Consider the following 27,126-nt stretch of genomic DNA (forward strand, 5'->3'; position numbering starts at 1 on the left):
GGTTCCATGCAATGCAGGGTTATATTTATGTCTGTGGTTCCATGCAATGCAGGGTTATATTTATATCTGTGGTTTCATACAATGCAGGGTTCCATTAAATGCAGGGTAATATTCATGTCTGTGGTTTCATGCAATGCAGGGTTACTTTCATATCTGTGGTTCCATACAATGCATGGTTACATTCATATCCATGGTTCCATAAAATGCAGGGTTACATTCATATCCATGGTTCCATGAAATGCAGGGTTACATTCATATCCATGGTTCCATGAAATGCAGGGTTACATTCATGTCCATGGTTCCATAAAATGCAGGGTAATATTCATGTCTGTGGTTTCATGCAATGCAGGGTTACATTCATGTATGTGGCTCAATACAATGCTCCATTCATTGCAGGGTCATATTCATGTATGTGGCTCCATGCAATGCAGGGTTATATTCATGTCTGTGGCTTTATGCAATGCAGGGTTATATTAATGTCTGTGGTTCCATGCAATGCAGAGTTATATTCATGTCTGCGGTTCCATACAATGCAGGGTAATATTCATGTATGTGGTTCCATGCAATGCAGGGTTATATTCATGTCTGTGGTTCCATACAATGCAGGGTTTGACTCATGTCTGTGGCTCAATACAATGCTCCATACATTGCAGGGTCATATTCATGTCTGTGGCTCCATGCAATGCAGGGTTACATTCATATCTGTGGTTTCATACAATGCAGGGTTGCATTCATATCTGTGGTTCCATACAATGCAGGGTTACATTCATATCTGTGGTTCCATAAAATGCAGGGTAATATTCATGTCTGTGGTTCCATGCAATGCAGGGTTACATTCATATCCATGGTTCCATGCAATGCAGGGTTATATTCATGTCTGTGGTTCCATACAATGCAGGGTTTGACTCATGTCTGTGGCTCAATACAATGCTCCATACATTGCAGGGTCATATTCATGTCTGTGGCTCCATGCAATGCAGGGTCATATTCATGTCTGTGGCTCCATGCAATGCAGGGTTATATTCATGTATGTGGCTTTATGCAATGCAGGGTTATATTCATGTCTGTGCTTCCATGCAATGCAAGGTTGCATTCATTCATATCCATGGTTCCATGCAATGCAGGGTTATATTCATGTCTGTGGTTCCATGCAATGCAGGGTTATATTCATGTCTTTGGTTCCATGCAATGCAGGGTTAGACTCATGTCTGTGGATCCATGCAATGCAGGTTATATTCATGTCTGTGGTTCCATGCAATGCAGGGTCAGACTCATGTCTGTGGTTCCATACAGGGCAGAGTAATATTCATGTGTGTGGTTCCTTGCAATGCAGGGTTAGACTCATGTCTGTGGTTCCATACAGAGCAGGGTAATATTCATGTCTGTGGTTCCATGCAATGCAGCGTTATATTCATGTCTGTGGTTCCATGCAATGCAGAGTTAGACTCGTGTCTGTGGTTCCATGCAATGCAGGGTTATATTCATGTCTGTGGTTCCTTGCAATGAAGGGTTATATTCATGTCTGTGGTTCCATGCAATGCAGGTTATATTCATGTCTGTGTATCCTTGCAATGCAGGGTTAGACTCATGTCTGTGATTCCATGCAATGCAGGGTTATATTCATGTCTGTGGTTCCTTGCAATGCAGGGTTATATTCATGTCTGTGATTCCATGCAATGCAGGTTATATTCATGTCTGTGGTTCCTTGCAATGCAGGGTTATATTCATGTCTGTGATTCCATGCAATGCAGGGTTATATTCATGTCTGTGGTTCCTTGCAATGCAGGGTTATATTCATGTCTATGGCTCCATGCAATGCAGGGTTATATTCATGTTTATGGCTCCATGTAATGCAGGGTTATATTCATGTTTATGGCTCCATGCAATGCAGGGTTATATTCATGTCTGTGGTTCCATACAATGCAGGGTTATATTCATGTCTATGGCTCCATGCAATGCAGGGTAATATTCATGTCTGTGGTTCCATGCAATGCAGGGTTATATTCATGTCTGTGGTTCCATGCAATGCAGGGTTATATTCATGTCTGTGGTTCCATGCAATGCAGGGTTATATTCATGTTTATGGCTCCATGTAATGCAGGGTTATATTCATGTTTATGGCTCCATGCAATGCAGAGTTATATTCATGTCTATGGTTCCATACAATGCAGGGTTATATTCATGTCTATGGCTCCATGCAATGCAGGGTTATATTCATGTCTGTGGTTCCATGCAATGCAGGGTTATATTCATGTCTGTGGTTCCATGCAATGCAGGGTATTTTTCATGTCTGTGGTTCCTTGCAATGCAGGGTTATATTCATGTCTGTGGTTCCATGCAATGCAGGGTTATATTCATGTCTGTGGTTCCCTGCAATGCAGGGTTAGACTCATGTTAGTGGTTCCTTGCAATGCAGGGTTAGACTCATGTCTGTGGTTCCCTGCAATGCAGGGTTAGACTCATGTTAGTGGTTCATTGCAATGCAGGGTTAGACTCATGTCTGTGGTTCCCTGCAATGCAGGGTTAGACTCATGTTAGTGGTTCATTGCAATGCAGGGTTAGACTCATGTCTGTGGTTCCCTGCAATGCAGGGTTAGACTCATGTCTGTGGTTCTAATACAATGCAGGGTAATATTCATGTCTGATTATACTGTTACCTGAAAGGTCAAGGTAACATTTAATTGTCAATGTTAAATGGGGGAGGGGGGGGGGGGCATTTGTCATGTTCCTTTGAATATTTCCATTTATTTTGTTGATATTTTTATTATACCTTGGTCGATAGTTTTGTTTTTGTTTAGCAGCAGCTTTCCACACTAATGCCAGTAATGGTGGCCTGGGATCCCGATGACAACTCCTGTTATGGAGGGATTCCAGAACCTCATAGTCCGTTGACCCAATGAGGCACCAATCCATGATAACTTTTAGTCAGAAAGATAGATGGGAACCCAAAATACACATACCCAAAATTTAAAGCAGAATTTTAATTAAAAAAGGACTTTATTTGTGGATTATTAAGGAAAGGAGGTAACAAAGTGTACACCATTAATTTTTCTAAATCATCATCTGTTTTCAAGCTGTTGGTAGACAATATTAATCAGCATTTTTTATTCATCATTAATAGTTTATTCTTTGGGTATTTGATGTAAATTTATCTGTATGTAGTCTTAACCTCTCAAGCATGCAAAATAATGATGAAATTACCGAAACATGCAAACAATGAAACCATGTTGCACACTGAGTGTGTTTCTGCACATTTATAACTCAGTACTCATAACATTTCATCCATATACAATTCGGATAAAGTTTTTTATGTTTAAAGCTGAGCTTTATTTATACACTTAAAATACTTCACTGAAGAATTTAGGAGTCATTCTACACCAAAATTTATAATTCTTTGTAAAACAGGCATATAAAAGCCAATACTAAATAACCCGTATAACAAAATCAAATTTTTAATGGGGAACTGACTTCAGGAAGGAACAAAGGTTTTCAACAGGTGGTGTCCCTTTGGAGGGGGTGGGGGATATAGTCAGTATCAATCCCTGTTAAGAGGCCAAGCCCTATTGCTCTGTTCATAAAATTAAGATTTGTTATATTTATCTATTATCAATATAAAGGAAGTTTAATTCCCTGCCCGTTTTAGTAAGAATACTTCATTGTGGTGTATTCATGGAATGTAGATTGGGCCTAAAAAAAAATATTGTTTGGTTAGGGTTACATCCTTTTCAAAAATAGGTAGGGTAGGTAGGCTTTCAATTTTTTATGCCCCCACAAAGTGGCGGCATATAGGGTTGCCCTTGTCCGTACGTACGTCTGTCTGTCTGTCTGTACGTACGTACGTCCCGAAGATTGTTTCCGATCTAATTCTTGAAAACTGTTTGTCCAATCCTCACCAAACTTTAAACACATGTTTGTGACCATAATATCTTGATCAAGTTCGATAGTCATGGAAATTGCTTTAGTCATTTAGGAGTTACGGCCCTTTTTTGCCAAAAATACTTCAAAAATATATGTTTCCAATCTAATTCTTGAAAAGTATGTGTCCAATCCTCACCAAACTTTACATACATGATTGTGACCATAATATCTTGATCATGTTCGATAGCCATGGAAATCGCTTTTGTCATTTAGGAGTTACGGCCCTTTATTTGCAAAAAAAGACTTGAGATTATCCTGAATAATCATTATGGCTTATTTTCTGTGACAAAAAATCGAAGTGGGGGCATCCGTGTCCTATGGACACATTTCTAGTTTTATTTTATTTTATTTATTAGGCTTTGTATAAGAATATCATTTTCATCATTGGAGAATGGTGTTAAAGTTATCTTCTGTATAAGCATTTAAGGTTAAACTACATATTGAAAAGCAATTTAAAAAAAAATTATTTATTTTTTTTTTTTTAGTTTTTCCTTCTTTTTTTTCAAACTGACTATAAAAACGGTAGGGTCGGCGGCTATTCCGTAGGGTAACCCGAACCAAATGTATTTTTTTTTAGGCCTTGGGAAAAACTTAAACCATAAAACAATTTAATCTAAAGGTATGGTCTGATTTTTAAATCAAATAGAATGGTAATAAATAGGAACAATATTTACAATATATAGGTTTTTTGTTATATAACACACCTTACGATATTTTGGTCACTGTTTACTTATTATTATTAGGTTTAAGTAGCAGACTAAATACACGAGTATTACTTAAAAGAAATGCTTAAAAGCTGAAAATGTCACGATTTGTGTACATTAAAATTTTATTCAATCAAGTTATGCTAAGATGGTAATGGCAATACTGGACCTTTAAAAATTATAAAATTTGTAAGATGATAACAAATATCTTCCTGATCTTTACAAGGAAGGTAAATTACTTGTCTTCTCCAAGCTAATACGAAACTAATTGCACTGGATTAAACTTTTCTGCGCTAAAGGTTTATTCTTTTTCCAATATTTATCAACTTTTTTTTGTTGATAATTGCTTATCTTTATTGACAATCATCATAAGTCAATTGCAAAGTTGTGAAATGTTAATTGTTATTATTTCTTTTTGACTTAAAATACTAATAAATAAGTACTTACATAATCTAACTTGTAATTTTTTTTATCATGGTTTATTTGCACATTGAAAATGGTACCTGCATGCGAACAGTACTAGTGATAGTATTTATAATATATGTTATTGAGAGTTAAATTTTCATGATTTTTCATAAAGCAATTTGGTCACAAATTTAAAACTAAGACTATTTTAAACCATAAAAATTATTAGGACCTCACAAAATGGTTATTTTAGTGTAATTAGAAAGGATTATTTTCCTTTAAATGGTTCTAATGAAGTCCATACATGCCATATCCCCCGGCAGGGGAAAATATCCCCTGGAATTCTGACCCATCCCCTGGTCCCCCGCTGGGGGATACATATCCCCTGGAAATTCAACTTTTTAAACATGCTTAAGGTTGACAGTGCTTTCATCCATAATATTATGAGTGTAAAATTCCATGAAGGACCATGATGACTAAGTCCAAAAATTATTGTAATAAGAGTGATTTTCTGTATTTATTCTTATATTATAAATGTTGATATTGCGCAAAATTTCGCCGCGTAAAAATTCCCTGGTGTAATATCAAAATCCCCTGGAATTCAGACCAAAATCCCCTGGGAAGCCTCTCAGAAATATGGCATATATGTAAGTCCTATTTTATAAACTCAGGTGTCACATCTATAAACAGTGATATTGTGACTTATCAGGAACACCTCCGCCATTTTCATTAAAAACCAACCTCAGATGTTTATGGACCTTTTACAATGTCAGGATTCTTTACATTTAACTACCCTGCAAGCAAATCGGGTAGAAATTTCAATTTGGCAGTAAAACCAAAGGAATCTTAACTATTTATGAGATGATGCACTTCACTTGGAAACAGATTGAACTTAGTAGTATAAATTAAAACACTAAAATTGATTGATATTATTATGATTAATTTTACAAACTACTTCTACTGATGTACATACATCCAAGTGTGTTTTTTTTATGGAAAATGTCTGAGGTGCTCCTATTGTGGCCATATAATATTTGGTACTTCTTGATTGGAAATAATTCATTTTCCTGTTTGTGCTGTGATCAGTGCTATATCCACATTGGTGCCCTCCATATTGCCCGTAAGGTTACTGACCATTTCTGATATCATTAAACATCTCACCCTGGATGAAAGGTGAAAACATCATCCCATCTCCTGACAAACTCACCTTTTTCCTTGTGATTATATTTTGTTTAAGATAAATGTATCTAGAACTAATGGATGTTGAAAACTCAGTTACTGTGAAAGTAAACATAAATATACTCAGTAAAATGTTACAAATTTCACTCTCACAGTGAATAATATTTTCATTATAAAGCTAAAGCTAATTACAGAAGTTGAATGACCAAAAGTTTACAAGACTGTTGTATTGTTGTATATATGAGGTCTGGAGAGATAGTTTGCTGATTCTGTTGATATAGGTGTAGGCTGAGGCTTATCATGATTGACATGCTGAGATTGGGATAGTTTGATATAGAGTAGCTAATGTTTATCTGTTACAGTGTCAGGGTGCAGCAGAATGAAACAAGTTGTTTGCACAGTTGCATGTTCAAGGGTTGATTCACAAGTCTATGGACTCTGGCCAACCATTTGTTTTAACATTGAATGACTATGATAATTATTTGTATGAAGCTATTATTGTTCTGTCCAAATGAATGAAATCAGATCAATCTCGCACCATAAAGATTTTTTTGCTTTCCAAAAACGTAAACATCTCTATTAAAATAGCATGTGTATCTCATGAAAATAAGAACAACATGACGTAGTTGGATGATAATTAATCTATTTTTGGATTGTTATTCTCTTTATATGACAGCTTTGCTCTTAGCTTTCTGAAAATATTTGATGAAAAAAGTTGTTGTTGTTACCTTGATGACTTTGCTGGTGTTGTTAGCAGCAGCAATGTCATTTCATTCATCTTAAAGTGGTTTTGAACATGTTCCCGAAGGTGTCATCGATGTTGACTGTAACTTATGAACACAGACTGTAGAACTGCATTAATATCTTTAGGGAAATGATTTAGTATTAAGTATTAAGGGGGCTAAAAGTATTACAAGTTAATTTCAATGTTGTAGAAAACGAAGTAAGAAACTTTGAGATGAGTTATTAGTTTACAGTCTGCTCAAAATTCCATGTAGACATAACAAAAGTGGTCTAGCTGCAAAAATGAATAACATACGTATGTACATATCAAAAAGCCCCAATTAAAATATTTCGTGATGTATGCTCCTTGTCCATCCAGGAATTGTAGATGAGAGAGAGCTGGCACTTGATTGTTACAAATGTTCATGTAATTATATGGTATCATATCATTTTTAATATACAATTGTTTCCGAATTTTCACAAAAACCTAGAATCTACCAGACTCAATCTCCTCTTGATTCCTCGGAGAATTTCAGAGATATCGATTATGATTGGATTCTTTTGAAGATGCTTAATAGCATGTTTCCTGCTGCTTATTTTTGCAGTGCTCTTTTGACAAGCTGTGTTATGAATGATCTGCATTTTTGTGGTGGAGGTTGAAAAAAAAACTATGCAGCAGACTGCGTGGTTCAACCTTCAGACATTTTCTTGTCAGGGTTGGTTAAGGGTTTTTTTTCCATTGTGAAAAGGCTTCAGATTATTTTTTGTAAATTTTGTAATGTTTCATCTGAGCAACATTATCTTGAGATATAATGTCATAGAAAGGTTGGGAAATGGAACCTGTATTGTAGCGTTGCATGGATCCTCACGTACGTGGATGGAGTAGGGCATGAACAGTTGTACATACCCATACAAACTGTCAGTAACCATACAAACTGTCAGTAATATACTGTATGTAGTATTTACGAAAAGTCACGAAACATGATGTGTATGTGAACCCCAACATGGAGCTACACCTATGTGTGCATGCTGCATTTGAGTGTATGCCTTTGGAACATGTATGGCCATTCTAAACTGCATGGTTCACCATATGATAAAGTGCACACATATAGGGCTTTGCACCATCTTTGTTATTACTGACATTATATTTGATTGGCTTCTTACTTGACTTTATAAACTGAAACCTTAAGGTTTTTTGGTGCTTATGAGTCATGGTGGATTTCAAACATTCTTCAGTATTTTACAAGTCCAGGTGGCAAGAAAAAATACCTTGCTACATTCTAGGTAATTACTCAGTAATATGGTAGAATACTGTAATATTTGTTTTATATAACAAAACATAGTTTTTTGGTCATTCAAGCAAGTTCTCTTGGCTGGGTTTAGTAGTTTGTTAGAAATTTTGGCAACAATTTTACCAACAAGTTATAAATAGTAACCTCAGTCATAAATCACTTTTCGATTTAAGGCTGGGCTTATCATTGATTTAAATGTGAAATAATCACTACAGATTTAAAACCTCATGAAAACTGCATTTGATTTGCACATATTTTTTTATTAGAAGTTTGTTATAAGACATACTTGAAACCATACAATTTATTGAGAGTAAGGTAAAGGAGAAGAGCTTATCAGTAAGTCTATTTTTAGCATATTGGCTGTGCCTAATTCAGCTCAATATAGAGTGACAAAAGCAGTGTTTTATGATAAAATCAAGACTTATTTTGATGATAATTTCAAGTTAGCTCTTTCCAGTTTTATGTCCATGGGAATACCCTCTGGATTTCTGACTCTCGCATATGCAAAGACAATTGTACTTTGTCCTGTAGATAAATTATGTTTGGTCCACCTGATCACTACAATTTTTACCCCGTCAGTTAGACCACTCGCCTGTGGAGACAACTGACAGTACAGGGTTATTGAAGAGCATTTAATCATAACATGCAATTTAATTGGTAGAGGAATTGTCTCCCCTTGCCTCATGCATATTCATATAAACATGATTTTGTCAGTCTACAATGATATGTATTACTTAAAGCTTAATGTTGAGATCCAGTGGCTTTGGCCTTCACCCCAATTAAAAAGCATGACCACAAAATAAGAAATAATGATGAGACCTTATTTTTGTAATTCATTCACTGGTCTACAGTAAATAATACCTGCCACACTAGAGAAAAGAAATAATAATTATTATGCCTACCATTGTTAGTATAAATAAATCACAAAATGTGTTAGCTAAGTTAATTAGTTGTTTATAACTTCATAGCTAAACCAACTATGTGTCGCAGCTTTTATTGCGGTGATGGATGGCAGGTAAGGATGCTATAATGGGAGCGATATATAACTACCAACTGTGACATAATCCCTCCAGGCACGCCTGGGTAGTCTACTTTTGGTGTGAAACTATGATTTTATCATGTGCAGCATTTTGCGATTGTTTTGGTCTATTTCTCGCTCTTGAAATGAAAACACCAACATATCTTTTTAATTTCATATGCTGTACATGACAATAGAATGCTTTCACATGCAGACTTTGTTCAATACATGGACAGAATATTAAGTTACATACAATGCAGATGATTTACATGATGCTTTGAATTATTGTTTCAAGTGTGAATTGTGTATCTGGGGACTAATATAGAGACACATTTTCATTTGTGATATTCCTGATATTAAGGTAATTCTGTTTTGTAAACAATTATATTAATGAACTAACTGAAAGATTATAGCTTTCATTTTAAACTTCAATTGATTTAAAAATGTCATCATTTATTTATTTATTAAGCTTCATTTACAGCTTCTGTTGAATTTAAAGCTGCTTTCTTGCAGATTCAGACCATTTTGGCAACTTTTTTGTGCCAGTCTCAGTCAGCGGATTATGGCATAATCAGTACTGATCTCAATGGTGTGGAAAACTGATGAAATTTTATTTTTTCTTAAAAGCGTTGGTCAAGCTTTTATAGCCATAAAACATCAATTTGTGAATGTTAATATTTGAAACTGCAATCTGATCATTTATCAGCAGTCTTATATCACCTTTTTTCAGACATTTACACTAAATTAGGCACAATTCTAAGACAAATAGAAAGATAAAAAGTTGTCAAAGTGGTCATAATCTTTGAGCGTGCAGCTTCAAGTGTTGATTGAAGTAATTTATTTTGTCAAGTTAATGCTTGGGTTTTAAAGTAACTATACATAACACCTAGAAGGTTAATACATTGTAGATTCATCTTTCCAGTGGTTGTTCACATACAATAGTGTCCTGATTGAATGTTTGAAGTTTTGTTTAATTCAATTATGTTCTAAAGAAACAGCTGATTGATGTTTTTGTTAAGAAAGCCAGTTGAGTTAGTCCCCCTTAGGTACTTTAGTAGTTTAGAAGTCACGTTTTGTTTGTGTATATATGCAGAGTTCTCTGGTGTAGAAATCGAGGCTCCCTGATTAGGTTTTCAAGCCAAGGATTACCATTTTGAAATTACCTCACATCATTGGTACCCCTGAAATATTCTTCCATTGAGTGTAAACCATAATAATGGGACCCCATAGTATTCCAGCAGACCGCCAATTTGTGAAGCATGAGGGTCACACCACACCCAAGGAAAACCCAAGATGTGTTTGAATGTTCAAAGTGACTGTGCTCAATGGTCTGTGGTGTTTGAGAGAAGTTTGAAAGCCTCAAGTTTATCCTCACTAGAAGTTTGAAGCAAAATAGAAGATTTTAAAATCAAAGATTCATTTTTGTTATAACAATGAATGTCATCTGAAAATTTGCACAAACAAACAGCCTTTGTTCACGTATTCATGCATGCACCAGGGCTGTCCTAATTTAAGTACTACTTATGCATAGTTCTGTCACTTCCTGAAAAAAATGAACAATTGTTGTGTTTTTGATTGAATTTGTCAATAATTTGTGTTATTTTGAATGGCATCTCTGTAAGAAAGGGAGGTAATATTCTCAACAACATATTCTAGGTTAAACACTACTTATACTGACATGCCAGACTAGGAAGCTCAGTATAATGCTCTAAGCCACCTAGTTCTGAACATGCGAGTAGCTGAACTTAATATTGATGAACATGATAGCATTATGTTTGATATAAAGGGGGATGAAATACACCTGATGCTTTTGATGTTTCTAATTTTCATGAGTTCATTATATAAATGCAATTCTGTCTCGGTTTGATACTGGTATTGCCATGGGTTAGGTGATTTATTGTCATAGAGTAGATCTTGCATGCATATCAATCCAGCAAAAAGACCACAGGCTATTGGAAATTGTATTTATGAACAATGAATTATGCAAAAGTTACGTCATGCCTCAAAGGTCTTGTTTTTATTGGAAAAACTTCTATTCCAAATCTCACCAAATTTCTTGGTCATGACAAAAAAAGAATCAGTAAGCCCTTCTATATAACGAGCAATTTGAGCCAGCCCGGAATGTATTTTTCCAGTGCAAGGCTTGCGGGCATGTGTGAATTTTGACCACTGTACAGAACGTATATGACAGTCTAGATGTTGACTCATGGTTGGTGTGCTGCCTTGCCAGTTTGGTGGGGGAGTGCAAGATGAATATACCTGTCATCCACACAGTGTTCTCAGTATGTCGGTTGGCCAGTGGTCCCCAAATAGGTCACATTGTAGGAAATAGCAAACTTGGCCTGGAGACACTTGTTTTCATCATGTTCATTTTCACTAATTGTTGAAGCGTTTTTTGAGGTGAAATTGTCATGATTTCGTAAATCTTTAGGATCGTTGTTTAAGGATTTCCAGTACCTGTTGCACCTACAACCGGAACAATGATGATTTTGTTCATTAAACAAAAATGTATGAGTATTATGACCATGATGACGTCCATTAATTTAGAGAAATGCATTTGTATAGTCATTTATTTTTATGAAACAGCATATAACACAGCTCCACATAAATAAATTTAATATCACATTTGTTGAAAAATCTCGTCGTTTAAGCACCATCTAATGGAGGATATGATTGTAATTGTTTTAACAAACTTATTCTTTTTAATATTTTTTTATTAGAGTGTTGCAATATATTTCAACAAGGATTCTTTAAAAATATTTCCTTAAACAGTAAGTGAAAGTACCAGTATTTAAATAATTATTTCTTATCATTTTCTTGAGAGAAAAATACTGTTCAATTAATAAGTGGGGAAGATATCAGAGGTAACTACCTTCCCCATCAAAATGATGTTTATACCCAGTTTAATTGCATCTAATGAGAAGTTCAGTGTGCTGTTACCATATTGGACTGACTCATGGTGCTGAATGATGAATGAATGAGTTGTATTGAGGATCTGGAATAAGAATTGAAGTTCATGTTCTTACTCACCAGGTGAGGCTTGGCTGAAAACACTTTCATAGGGGGATCCTGTTGTTCTGTGGACACATCCTCAGGGATTGAATTTAGAAAAAAATGAACTCTCAAATTTTTGCGAGTGCTGAATATGCCATGCCAGCTGGGCATTTTCTGAAGTTCAACCGCAAAATTTTGGTCACCCTTTGTTTTTGTTTTGAAAATGTTATGTTATCAAAAACAACAACATAATGTTTTATGTGTCATAACAATTCACCTTCTAAAGTCATTAGTTTCATAAACATAGACAGTAGAAAACTTATCGAGGAAGTCTGATAGGCAATCTGCACAAAATATCTTGCAGACGTTCCCATCGTTGTCTATATTGAAGGTTAATTTTATGTTGAGTTTCTTCTCCCATTTTGTTACATTTTTTATGGATGGTTTGATTAAATTTTGGCTTCTATGTTGGTTAATGTCAGTTTGATTATCACCACAGCCATGGTGGATTTAGAATATCTTTGCCTAAAAACATGTGATGTCATGATGATGGACTGTGCCACAAATTTGAAACAATATTAGCTGAATATAGAGTGCCTCTTAAAATCTGAAAGTGCTATTTTAGGGGGGGGGGGGTAAGGTCACTAATAGGGACTCAGAGGATCTCACACTTTAGCAGATACTCAACATTGGGCATAATTTGGTGTGATGACTCACGAAATAGGTAAAATTGATTTGTTACACAGGTTTTGGGTAATTAAAAGTAAGGATTATTTAGTGCGCAATTTAGGAGGGGGTCAAGGAACTATATGTTTAATTTGATGGATATTCTCATTCCTTAAAATTTTATAAATATATTTTTTCAGACAAAGTTAGAGAAATCAGACTGATGTGTATGAAACAGTCATTGAAATAAGCACAATGGCGCCAGATCGAACATCGCCCTTTTTTAACCAGGTTTTCACATAGTGAAACCTGGTTATTAGAATGGCAAACGTCGTTGTTCGGGCGGGCGGCCGGGCGGTGTCAAACTCACCTATGAAACTGAATAACTTTAGTAAGGATTGACATATCTTGACCAAACTTGGTCTATAGAAAGAGGTTATGGGTACCTTTCATGGGATTGCGTTTGGGGTCCCTAGGGTCAAGGTCAAGGTCACTGTTACTAAAAATAGAAAAATGGTTGAAACTGAATAACTTAAGTTAGGGTTGACATATCCTGACACAACTTGGTATAAAGGAAGAGTTTATGGATACCTTTCAATGGATTGCATTTGGGGTCCCTAGGTTCAAGGTCACTGTTACTAAAAATAGAAAAACAGACACCGGCTGAAGTTCTTCTGTCAATCATTAAAAACCTGGTTTCGTTGCATTGCGGCGTTTCTTGTTTTTAATTAATAAACAAATAAATATGATTATTTATTTGGTAGATGGATTCATTTTATTGTTCAAGAATACCTGAATGTTTGAAATTTAGGTAATGATGATATCTCTATTAAATTCATACCCAAGTATTAACACTTGTCCCACAAACTATGCTTGTGAAATAATGCATTCCCTTACTCTTATGCAAAGTATTTGTGTTAAATTGACACTTCAAACACAAACGGGGAAATTATTACTTGGAAGTCTAGGTAATTTGTCAAAGTGAAGCATTTTTCAAGAATTTCACTTGATATATATCCTTTATGCCTCATTTTCCATAACTTGTCTGGAATGTTTCACTCCAGAGGCTTTGTCATAGGGAATCAGAGAACACTGATGTCATAACAGATCATACCATATTCTTAGTTTACTTGAAAGGGCAATAAAACGCTCTTATTGTGTTCTTATTTAAGGCACTTTCACCTAATTTTTCTATTGTCTCAAAAATGTTTTTCTTTCTTTATTCTTTATGTTATTTTCATTTTTAACAGCATCATGTGACCACAATCTTAGCTCTCAGTCTTTTTTTCCAGCATAGTTTTGACCTTGACATTGTGTTGTTTTTTCCAGCAAATGCCTTTCACCTTTACTTGATAAATTTTCTTTTGACCTTGACCATTTCTTTATTTTCATAATATAACCTTGACGATGACCTTGACCTTTGGAAAACAACCATTACTATTGTTTTCTTACATTCTTACACCTTGTATGCTTTCTCTTTCCAGAAGTAGCCTCTATGAAGGCGAAGAAGATGGAGGTAGATTACTATGAAATCCTCTCTGTTCAGAGAAATGTCACAGAGGCAGACATCAAAAAAGCGTAAGTACTATCTAAACAGTAAGGGTCTTTCATTGACAGGCAGCAGAACAAAGTGTGAGTTGTTACTTATAGAGGCAACCTTACCATATATCCTGAAATTATGTGAATAAAGTTGGTAGTAAGTACTTAGGCTGTCAATTCTTGGCCATATACTCAGGCACTCAACCATTCAGCATTTTACATTTGGGCATCATTCAGGTCACAGTGCACCCTTAGATTCTTACCTTGTTGCTCAGAAAGCCTTAATTGCTCATGCACAAAATTTCATCTTTAATTTAACACTGCTGTGAACAGTTCCGTAAACAAAATAGTTTAGGGATAAATTTTTACCATAATTTTTATTCAGTAGTCAGGTGCTTTTGCAATTCCTACAGTCATTAAATTTGTTTTAAATGATCTCTTAGCAACACATTTTTGGAATGTTTGCAGACAGAAACACTATAAACACTGATTTATTGAAAACCTTCACCAGGATTCAATCATGAGTGCATATTTTGATCTCCAATTGAAGAGTATTCTAGCTGGGATGGGTTCGGAAAGATCTATGAGTAGGAGGGGAAAGTAATGCATTTTTGCTGCTTTTGTAAATAACATCAAATTGGTATTATAATCATTCTTGCAATAGTTGGCATGCCGATCCAGTAGTATCATTCTGAATAGTCTCAATAATGAAAATACCTAGAGGTGAACTATAGTGGAATATTAACTTCTGTGGAATGTGGGTAGACTTGCAAAAACACCAATGAAAACATTGAAGACTGTTGAAACACTGCTTGTGTCAATCTTGAAAAAAAATTGCTGTGAAAGAAAAAATGGTTACTTAAATTTTATAGGCTTTCAACAGGAACTATTGTTCACAGTTTATGAATAAGTTCTTGGATAAATCAACCTTTTTTCCCCTATGGCAGGGGAAACTTTTATATCAAATTATTCGGCAGTTTAATCATATAACTGCTTCAAGTTAACACATTTCTAACATATTTTTTTTGTTACTGGGTGAGTACCTAAATTGGAACACTACCTAAATATGGAACACACATTATAAAAATATTTTTCCGATCGAGATCAGTTTATTTACAATTTTAATCAATAAAGACATTTGTCTTAGATACAAATTCCAAAGAACACGATTCTCCGGTAAGTATTTCAAATACTGCTATCATTAAAAGTTTTTCATGTTCAAATGTCAATACATGGCACGCGGGGGAAAGACTCCATGCTTGCCACAATCACAGCATACTGGTTCAGCCTGTATTTTACTGAAATCATCAAATTTTACTGACAAAAATAAGAAAAAAACCAAGCTGGAAATTACATAAATTATAAATGTACTTAAACAAATCATGGAGCAATCATTTTAAAAGAATACATAAAAATAAATAACAAATTAAAACTTTTCCATATTTAGGTACTCCGAGGACGAAAATGCCAGTCCTTAATTGTGCGGTTAATAAAGTACTTTTCAGGTAGTATCTTGAACTGAATGCCATTTGTATCAACCAATTGGTCTTGAATCCTAGTATGCTGATTGGAAATTTTGTAGTTGTGGTGCAAGTCTTAACTATAAATATTTCAAAACAAGTGCCGTCGAAAAGTGTTCCGATTTAGGTACTCACCCAGTATAGTTTTTCACATTGGCAATAAAATGTGCCCTTCAACCCTTATCACAGTCCCTTATCTGCGGCCTACAGGGGTGCATTGCCCTTTTAAATACTTATAATTTTAAGTCCCATTGCTTGAATGTGCAGCAGGTACTAGACTATTTTTCTGCAAAAAAAACGCACAGAGCTATGTGGAGCATATTTCATTATCACTTGTACCTTATAATGATGTAAGCGTTACATGGAATCCGACAATAAACAAATATTGACTTGACTTGACTTGTGAAGTAATTACACCAGCATCGATTATCATACACAAATGATTATAGCAGGTCAAACACATAACTACAATAGAATAGGTATGCATAGATCACATGAGTACAGAATTATATAAATACTATCAGCTTTGAAAATGGAATTCATCTGCAACAACATTAACCTGACACAGAGTGCCAGTGTCAATGATGGGTAGATTAATAGGGAAAATATGCCAAACTGGAGGCTGGGAGCTGTGTGTAATATCAATCAAAGAAACTTGCTCTAGGCCTGTTCTTAGGATAACAGGAAATAAGGTGGTTCTGTTCTGTTAGGCTTAACTTACATCAGTCGCTAAGATACTATGTGTATTGCCCTTAGTCACAGCTTTTCTTCAGGGTAAAAGTCACTACAAATGTTGAACAACATTTTGTTGACAGCTCAAGATTCAAGTGAGTGGATTGACAGATGTTTGGGATAATAAAGAGACCCATTAGAACCCTGTCTTTACCATACAGGGTGATAAGCAATGCATAAGATACAATCATTCTAGATGTTCTTTATGCACAAGCCTATTGTAAACCTCCCCCCACCCCCTACCCCCCACCCACCCCCACCCCCCCACCAGGTCCGGGGGTATTCCGGGATAGCGGGGGGAAATAGTTTTTACCTTTCAGGTGGCCCCACAGTGTGGAGTGAATGCGAAGTTTTGTTTTCGCGCAGAAAATAGTGGGGAATGGGCCTTACCTAGGATGTCCCTGGGTTGCGGGGACATTTGGCGGGGATTTTACCAGCAGTTAGTTTCCGAAGGGCGGGATTTTTTCCAGCGATTGGCTGGACCAAAAGTCAAAGTTCCCGCTATTCCCCAGACCTGGGGGCCGTGGTTACAATTGAGTGAATTGACTGGTGCATTATAATGTTGTACTGTCATACACTTCTGGTTGTGATAGTAATTGCAGAGCTGGTATTTGAAAAGTGCATGCATTGTCAATGATTAGTCTTTATTTTACATAAAAAATAATGCTTGTTTTAATGCTTGTTTACAAACGTAAATTTGATAGATTGCAATCTGATTAACAATTGTACTTCATATACAAAGACCTTGAATATTTTACACTAAATACAAGTTAGATTATCATGAGCAGCGGATTGGAAAATAAAAATGGTTAAGCCTTTAAATTGGTTCAAGTAAGCCAAATTTTTTATTGATTGCCCAATAATTAACCAATCAAATGTTTAAATTTGCAAAATGGCCGAAAGATAACCTGGGAAAAAGTTATCCAAGTTACAGATGGTGTTCAACTTGGATATCGTTTGTTCTTATTAATTGTATAAATAAGCAAGGGCAGTTAGTTAATGGTAAAGCATATATATGACAGAAATGTTAATAGAAATGTTTCTTTAAAAACACTTCAAAAGTTGCATTATTATGAAAATAGTTTGATTGAGGCTTTTAAAGACTTAAAGACTAACAGCAATGAGTTTATAAAAGTAACATGTGTATTTCTAATTTCTGTGCAGGTATCGGAAGATGGCGCTGAAGTGGCACCCAGACAAGAACCCTGACAACAAAGAAGAGGCTGAGAAACGATTTAAGGAGATCTCAGAGGCTTATGAAGTCTTGTCTGACAGTATGTACATAACAGTCAATGTAAGGCCTTAAAAAGACGGCTTTGTGTTTTGAGCTAGCTGTTTCCCAACTGACTTTACCGACCCTATAATCATCGTGTCCCAGCCATAACTTTGTTATTCTTCATGATCATTCAGCTAAAATATAAATACATGGGGACGTATATATAGTGAAAACTCTCTATGTCAATCTCTGATATCTGGATTTTCTGGTTGTGTCAAAAACATTTCCTGGTCCCGAATTTATTCCCTCTGTTTGTGTATATCTTGTACAATTCTGCTTATGTCAATTTTTCTATCTTGATTTTTCGCTGTACACATTTTAATCATATATTAGTCCCTGCGGTCAAATTTCACACATTTTCTGTTTAATGTTTTCGTCGATATAGATTCAATCAAACCTTTTAGTAAAAGTTTTGAACCTTGAAAAATTCAAAAACCAAAAACTGCCTTAGGTTGTGGGGTAAAATGGTTAATCAGGAAAACCCATTTGTTTTGTGTGGTGACTTTACTTCAACTCCATATGCGCGCAGGCTGTAAAAATAAAATGTAGATCCATAATTTCCACTGCAAAAAAAATAAATTATTAGTTTGTTTCCATCTAAAGTTAGGGATGTGATTGTGTTTGAAACAGATTTAAAAGTTAATTGGTTGTTACTTTATCTGCTGTAAGTATTAACACTCAAGGATGATTTGAATTTGAATCAGGAGAACCTTCAATAGGGTTGCTTAAAAGCCGGTTTTGCTTCTGCAGCATGGTGATTCACCTCATTTGACCACCTGAAGGCCCTCCCCCACCCATGCCCAAATGATTGCTTGCAATCCTTCAACTGTTCAGTCACATCCCTGAAAGACTATGAATTAACAGGGATGCCAATTTTGCTCTTTTCAGCTGATTTCCTCTTTGGGCCACAAAACATAATTATTATTTTTTTATCAAATCTATACAAAAAAATGACTATTTGTATAAAGTGTGATGGGGATACTCCTATTTTGAACTGATTCCTCTTTTTTTTTTACAAATTTGTGTTGGCATCTCTGTATGATACATTAAAATCTATTTTGTGAGAAACCATGCAGAATGCTTATTAACTATACACTTTTTCAGAGAATAAGAGGGAGATATACGATAAATACGGCAAGGATGGATTGACGGGCGGACATGGCAGTCACTCTAACTACTACGACGGAGGAGGGTTCGACGATTTCCACAGTTATCATTTCAGAGATCCTGAGGAAGTGTTCCGAGAATTTTTCGGGGGCAGGGACCCTTTCGCTGAGTTCTTCTCAGGTATAACCATGGTGACGCTTGCAGAATAATTTGAATTTCTTTAGTTTTGTTTAAAAAAGATATTGTCCTGTTTATGCTCTTTCATCTCCATATAGCCTTTGTTCTCCTATTATATGAATATACCGGTACGTTATTTGCATTAGATTTTGGACACGGGTTGAAAAGATTATTCTAGTTTTTAACTTTCTTTGAAACAGTTAGAATGTATTTTTTCAGAGCAATGTAAGTAAAACTGCTGCATGGGTAGATTTTAGGTGCTGGGGTTAACCACTGCTTTTATTAGCTATTTGATTTTGCAGAAAAAAGTTGTGGCATTGTCATAGCCTTGGTGAATGGCAGTATATATTATCCTGGCCATAGACTTGGGTGAATTTTTAAACGTTTTAAGATTTTAACATGAAACTTGGACACATCTAAACAACAAGAAGGAGAATATGTGTAGAAAGTCCCAAAACTCAGGTTAAAATATCGTAATATTATTCTCCTTGGTCGAGTGAGAAAAACAGATGAGTGTCAACTCCTGCTTCTGGCGCTCTTGTAATCGTGCTTCATAAGTTATGTAAAAAGCTCTATTTAATAGAAATGTGATAAGGAGTTTGTCATTTAATAATAGTAAATAGAGCTCTATAGAATATTATTCTGTCGTATAAAAATTAATTGCACTGATTTTTAAAGAGATTTATGTTTTGTGGTAAAAATTTAACTGCTTTAAAATTCATTATTATCTTAATGCCATAAAGTTATGTTTTTATTTGCATTTTTTGCATGCAATGAACAATATAATATTATGCAAAGTATAATGGACATTTAAGAAGTAACTTTAATTTAAGTGGATAATTGACAGGCGTTTCAGTTTAATTTTGTCATATATTTAAATGCTTGGCTTAGGTTTGGTGAAGGCAGTGTGTAATTCGTGTTTGGCAAACTCATGCAGTTTTATTTAACTGTTATCATGAGAAGCAATCTGTTTGCATATTTTTGGAAGTATGACAAAAAGCATTGTATTTAATACATGAATGTTCCAATTAAATGATTTACAATGTCAATGTACAGGAAGAAAGTCGGTGAAAGAATATTTGAGAAATGCAGCTCATCTGTGTATGGAAACATCATAAAAATGTTTTCATACATCGATGAACCACAATACAAAGCATTGAACATTCTTACATAGTAGCATGTTAGTATGCCACACATGACCCTGTATCCGGTACATTGTAGGGCCAGCTGCTGGCGGGATGGGAGGATTTTCCAACGGATTGTTTGCCAACTCTTTTACAGGCTTTCCCGGACCTTCAGCATCGTTCTTCGCGTCACCCTTCGGTGGTGACCCCTTCGCTGGAGGGGCAGGGTAAGTTTTCTGCGGGTTTGTTACTAAAAGGTTTTATATCATATATGTGATGAGGAAGGGTGAATTATGTTAACTTTCAAATGATGAGGTTTCATGTGCTGTTATGAGATGGAGATATTTAGTATAGGACTATATATAAGGGCCAGAGGAGTTCACTCATAAGGAATCATGTAGTTTTTAAGGTTGGATTTAGTGGTTTTAATGTATCTTACATAGGGATTTATATACTAGATTTTCTTGGATGGAACCATTTTCATCAGAAATAAGAAAATCATGAACTTCACAAATGAATAATTTGTTAAGTTAATAGAAATATTCTTTTATTTAGATGTTCACTTGTATACATGTATTAAATTTGTGGAATCCTTTTAATAGTTAAGTGAGAATCTGAGATGAACAGTATATCATTTGTTAAGATAATACTAGGGAATCTAACTCTTGGAGTGTATGGGATGTATTTTTACTTATATATATGTCGAGCGATGTGCTTGTACATAATAACATATAGAAATGTAAAAGCTAAATAATCACTTTGGAATTAAAGTAAGAAAAGCTGTTTTAATCTGTATGTAGCCGTTGCCAAACGTGGGGCTAGGTTGCACGGCTTTTGCACATTGCATTCTGGGTAATTGTGGTGGTGGTGGTAAAAATAGCAGCACAGCGTGCATGATGAACACATGTTTGAATGTATGTTGCACCAAATATATGTTGGTTTTAGTGGTTTATTTAGTTTAGTGTCTTGTTGATAGCCCATGTGGATTATTTATATTTTGTTGCATGTTGTTTATATAGATAGGATATGTATTCCTGTATATTTGCTTCGTGTTTATGTTTTAGAAAGAGAGAAATGGCTAGTTGATAGGATTTAAAGTGACTTTATAGACTGCAGACATTATAAGAGTATTTAAATAAAAAGTAATGTCTAGCTTTTGCATACCATTCTATTGATTTATATTTGCTGATAATTATTTTACGCTTTTTTTTTATTTCTTGTTGCATATTTTCTTTAATTGATGTGAAAGTAAATGACATTATAAAGGAGCAGATTAGTGCATGTAGTTGTTTTATGTTGCCTTGTATGTACCTTAGGCTTGTCAATTATCATACTAACATTTTTTCTGGACACAAACTATCATGAGAGGCCTGTTTATGAACTCATTCGAGAACATACAGTATTGACCAACTGATTTTAATGTGATAATGAATTGTGAAATTTCTCAATTTATTTCAAAGGATGAATTGCTACTCTACTCTACTAAGTTAGGAAGGAATTTTGGTAAATAAATACTGATTTTAGTTTTAGAATAAAGAGGTGGTTTTAAATGAACAGATGATGCATTTTAAAATTCATCAGATGGTGTATATCTTGTTTTTGTGTCTCACAAATTCACTCATTCCCTTACAATTATGGAACGGTCTAAACTCTTCCAGAAAAAGGGGGAGGGAGGATGAAAAAGCTGTATATAAATAAAATTATGACCGAAATTAGCATGATGTTTAACTAATAACTCTTTATTATGAATGCATAGATCTGACTTATAATTTCTGCAGTTTATTTCATTTTAGGATTTCTAGTATGGCTTATCGTTGATACAATCATTCCTCTACTAACAAACCACAAAAAAGAAAATGCTAGCGATTGTATCTTGCAAAGTTTAATAATTAGTAAGAGAACTGATTTATCAGAACTCACAAGTTACCCAGAATGCATTTGAGTGCACAATAATGATCCTGTGAGCATACACAATTTTGAGAAATGATTTTTTTAGGTTTTTGTAACATCTTATAAATCCTTGAGATATTACTGGATCGAAAAGCTGGTAGCAATGGTAATACCAGGCAACACAATTAAAATTGTTTTTAGTTAGAATCTTAAATAGCCGAAAGATAATTGAAGAAAAATAAAAATGAAAATTCCGAATTGAACTGTTTATGAATTATATAGAGAATAGTTACGCCACAAAGCGATAAGAATTCAATCAGCTTTGTATGGAAATACTCAACACAGATTAAAAAGGCAGTCCTAAAAATTAGCATTATTTCTGTCTGGGAATATGTGCAGTATTTGGTGTATTTAATATTAATAATTTTGTTTTACAACCCTTACAAATTGTAAGGTAGATATAATACCAAATGTCAAAACAAACATCTTTCTAATATAAATGTAATATTATGCTATTACCCAGCCTAATGTTTTATTTCTCTCTTTTTTTTGGAATATACTGTAACAAGTTGAGTATCAATTGACATTGACCCTTTGGTGTCATTACAACATTGTGCAAACTCTTGAGGTCATGGGTTATTTATTAGCTATAAAAATTAAGACAATCAAGAAATCTTGCTCAAATTCTGTATTTTATCTTATTTAGCAGGACTTGTGCTAAGAACTAATTTAAGAATTTGAGCATTTGTAACGATGCCTGGTACACCGAAAATGTTTGAAGATATTCACATGTTACCAGTGACATAAGCCTGTATAAAGCAAGGCCCATTACTCTGGGTGTATTTTTTGTCGAGTTATTAACTTTGATCATCTGAGAAAAACAGACGAGTATTAGCGTGTGGAATCCCTTGATGTAAGTCTGTTTACCAGTATTTGTACGCTTTTGACTTCTCTCTCTGCCACATAAATTAGAAAGCAATGCATTTTGTAGGAAGTGACAAATAAATCCATTGAAAATCAAGTAATGAATGCATGTATTATGTTACATAAGTTTATTTTCACTGACCTATTAAACCGTTATTAAAACTGCACTCTCACAGATTGAACGTTTTGACAACTTTTTTATTTTTTGTCGTGGAACGACCCAATTTGTTCGACACTGCACGTTAACCAGTTATTTAAAACTGCTGACAAAAAAAAAGTTCAAAATATGATATTATGCATTTTTCTTAAACCGTTAGTAATGGTTTAAGCCATAAAACATTAATTTTGGATCAGAAGTATAAAAATCCACAATCTGACCTATTGTCAGCAGTCTTTTATCGCTGGTTTGCAGATATTTACGCAAAAAGATTGCTCATTCCCAGACAAAAAATAAAAAAGTCGTAAAAATGGTAAATCTGTTGGAGTGCAGCTTTAAGATGTGTTATGTAAAGTGCATAATAAGTTATTTATGATTGTCTGTATAATAGATGATTTTCTGTTGAATGTGACATGGTTAGCTCCCAGACATTAATGTCCTCTATATTGTAAAAATAATCATATATTTTCAGTACATGTACAATGTTATGTTTATTAATATGCATGAAGATTTGCATGCTGTGGTTGCACAAGGGTTATTGCAGGTTTTTTCAGATGTTATGGTACATGGAACACAACTGCATAGATAAACTAACATTAAGCACGACTGAATTTGTATATATATCTGCATGGTCCTAGAATAGTATTCATTGATGTGAAGATTGAAACAGCTGTTCTTATTGAAATCCGCTCTATGTTGAATTTACCCTGAATTTGATTAGAAAACCTTGTATTTATACACATCAGCAAACATAATTTGAAGGAGAAAGAATGGAAGTTGCCATATGTGGTTGGTGAGTTTTCAGGTTGGCTGGGCACTGGGTTAGTAGGTTTGGCAGTCTCTTGTGAAAAGTTTGTTTAGCGAATTTTCTCTACAGTTTTTGATGGATTGTTCTGTTTGTTGCAACCAATTGATCTCCAGAGTTATGGCCTTGTAACTTAATGTTCACTACATAGCTATATGAGTGTTAGTGGAACGAAATCCTTCCACCATTTATGAGGTATTGATCTGAAACTTGGAACACATGTATCTGTGTACAAGTGCCTAACAGACTTTGTCTGTTATAACTTCATGTGTCAAGGCAGCATGCGGGGGTAGTTATCACTCCTGTGATACCTCTAGTAAATGACCTTATGAGACCGTAGCAGTCTGGCTAAAAAAAAAAATGAGATAAGATACTTGGTATTCCCGCAAAAAAAATTACGATAGTATCTTATCTCATTTATTTTTGCAGGAATACCAAGTTGGAAACCAATAAATAATTTTCAAAATTAAGATGGAAATCTTTTATTATCATAAAATCTAAAACAGTCATAATAATTCTATGAAGGATCACCACGATTAATCTGTTTAGCTTTGGAATGGTTTCCATATACTTTCATAGTGTAGTTACAATTTAGTACATGTATGGATGTTGAACATATTAAGATTTTGCTGATATTGTTATAAACATATACTTGAATGATGGAACACATGATGCCATTCTGAGTCAGTGCTGTGTCTCTGTTGATTTTTGGCATGAATCTCAGACCCAATGCCCCTTATTAGTATTTATTTTTCTCCTATTCTTTCATTAAAATTCCTGCTCCAGTTGTCCTTTTTATAAAGATGTTTTTTGCTGTGTAATTCATGGAGTGTCAGGAAATAAAATTAAGATTTTAACTTGTAAGTTCTAGTCTAGTGTATCCAAACAAACTGTATATAATTCATTATAACCAAGAATCAATGATTCAGAAAATACAAGGTAGGATACTTATAACATTTATTAGACACAATAATACTTTTTTACCATAAGGGTTACTTGTATTTGATGAAATTGGCTCTTACTTTAAAAAATACCCCTTTTGAATGGCTTTGCCCCCTTTCCCTATAGCAGGGAGACAGCCCTGCAAGACAGTAGTACTCTAAAATGAGAACTACATATGAATTGTTTGGAATATCATTATATTGCTGCATAAGTGTATAAACTGTCATTATATAACATGCTGGACCTGGTTTTGGGACATGAGAATGAGAATGTTTTTGGCGCTGTTTGTAGAAGGCGACGACACCCACATGTCCACCGAAGGCGGGACCGAGGTGCAGAGACGACATCGGCAGGCGGGCGGCGACCGAATCGGGCCGGGGTTGGGCAAATGGGCTCGCATCCGATGGGATCCATAGGATTTAATTCATTTGGGTTTCCGGGCATGTCTTTTGGGTTCTCAATGTTTGACGACCCATTTTTGCATCGTTCTCCAGGATTTCATTCTGGGTAAAGATATGTATGGTTGATCATGGTTGAATGATTGCACACTTGTATGTACCATAGCCTGATACGTCAGTCATCGAAGTCATGGCCGGGTTTAGTCATTAGCATGAATACATGTAGTTCTTGATATCATAATTTTAATGAACCATGTTATGAAAGCATTGTTACAAATTTACATGCGTTCGAAGACTGAAGTGGCCAGATTAGAAATGGTATCTTTGTATTTTTTAGTTTTAGAATTATAGCTAAATTAACAAAATAAACATCAATTTGCTGAAGTGTAGAATGTTGTGAAATTAGAACTAACTGCACTGTACATGTTATTTAATTTGAAACAAAAAAGTTCCTTGGAAATATTTAATTATTAGAATAGAAAAAAATAACGATAATAAAATTATTAAAACATATTGTACAAATCAGCTGATTTTGTTACATCGAATAGTAATCAGCTTTTCAAATCTTATAGTTATGTCTTTAACCTAGAAAAAACATCTTGTAAACCATTTTACATAGTTTAATGAGAAATCGAAGTAGTGTTTAGAATTCATTACAAAATGCATTGCTAGTTAACAGGACCTTTTTCTGCTTTTTCATCTGTCCGCTTTTTCCGCTTCTTTCAAAAACATTCCTCACCACTGGGTAATAGCATTGCCAATCTCTTAAATTAATTTAGGATGCAGTTTTTAACTTAATAACATATAACGATTTCAGTTGTGCAAGTTTGCATTGATTTTAAAGACTACCATAAACAAACAGACAGTAAATTAGAAATGATTATGACAGCTAAGGTAAATGTGGCTTAAAGCTATATAAATTAAGTGTTTTCTTGATTTTGATAAAGCGTGTAGGATTTATTAAAAGGTTAAACATTAGCCATCCGAGTCCTCACACCAGTTGCTTTCCTTTACAGTAAAATTCGGGGATGAAAACGTTCAGGTTGAACCCTGGAATATGGATTTAGAAACTGTAATACATTTGTTGAATTCTTGCTGGACATTTGTATTAAAAATAGTAGGTACCTTGAAATGGATATGAATTACTTCGAGAACTATTTTCAGGATCAAAATTATTGCTTGTTTTTATTATGGAACGTATTTTCGTTGATAAGAGAGAGGAAATATGGCTGAAAGTCAGAGATCTTTCCAATTATATCAAGGGAGATCACTGCATGGGAAATTGTCAAGGCATATAATCCATTTATATATAATATAATTTTATAAATATATATGATAGTAAGTTTGCACACCTTAGCTTTGGCATATAATCGATTTATATATATATACCTTAGCTTTGTGATGTACCATTAGTAGATACTTAATCCCATTTACATTATTTCTGTTGCAGGTTTTCATCATTTTCCAGCACATCGTTTGGGGGCGGGGGAGGGGGAGGGGGTGGGGGGAATTTCCGATCCACTTCCACCTCCTCAAAAATGGTCAATGGGAAGAAGGTGGTCACCAAAAAGTAAGATATATGTATACTCGTCATTTAGCTGCTCAGAGAAGGTAACTGGACAAGTAAAAAAAATAT

At 34.7% G+C, this 27,126-nt stretch overlaps 1 protein-coding gene across 7 annotated transcripts in view; it reads left to right on the plus strand.

The window, feature by feature from the left end:
* Positions 1 to 27,126, plus strand: part of LOC128206167 (dnaJ homolog subfamily B member 6-like) — a 44,351-nt gene that overhangs the window by 12,562 nt on the left and 4,663 nt on the right. For 3 of the 7 annotated variants that reach the window (XM_052908585.1, XM_052908502.1, XM_052908809.1), the window contains exons 2-7: positions 14,384 to 14,477; positions 17,855 to 17,964; positions 19,071 to 19,253; positions 20,472 to 20,601; positions 25,384 to 25,599; positions 26,941 to 27,060. In XM_052908585.1, the coding sequence (XP_052764545.1) occupies positions 14,395 to 14,477; positions 17,855 to 17,964; positions 19,071 to 19,253; positions 20,472 to 20,601; positions 25,384 to 25,599; positions 26,941 to 27,060 (842 nt within the window). In that variant the 5' untranslated portion in view covers positions 14,384 to 14,394. Of the gene's footprint in view, positions 1 to 2,966; positions 3,025 to 4,888; positions 4,922 to 9,370; positions 9,601 to 14,383; positions 14,478 to 17,854; positions 17,965 to 19,070; positions 19,254 to 20,471; positions 20,602 to 25,383; positions 25,600 to 26,940; positions 27,061 to 27,126 lie in introns of those variants that run through there. The other 4 variants (XM_052908879.1, XM_052908735.1, XM_052908660.1 and 1 more) reach the window with 4 other exon arrangements.

This window comes from Mya arenaria, chromosome 1 (genome assembly GCF_026914265.1).
Source record: "Mya arenaria isolate MELC-2E11 chromosome 1, ASM2691426v1".
Classification (NCBI taxonomy): Eukaryota; Metazoa; Mollusca; class Bivalvia; order Myida; family Myidae; genus Mya; species Mya arenaria.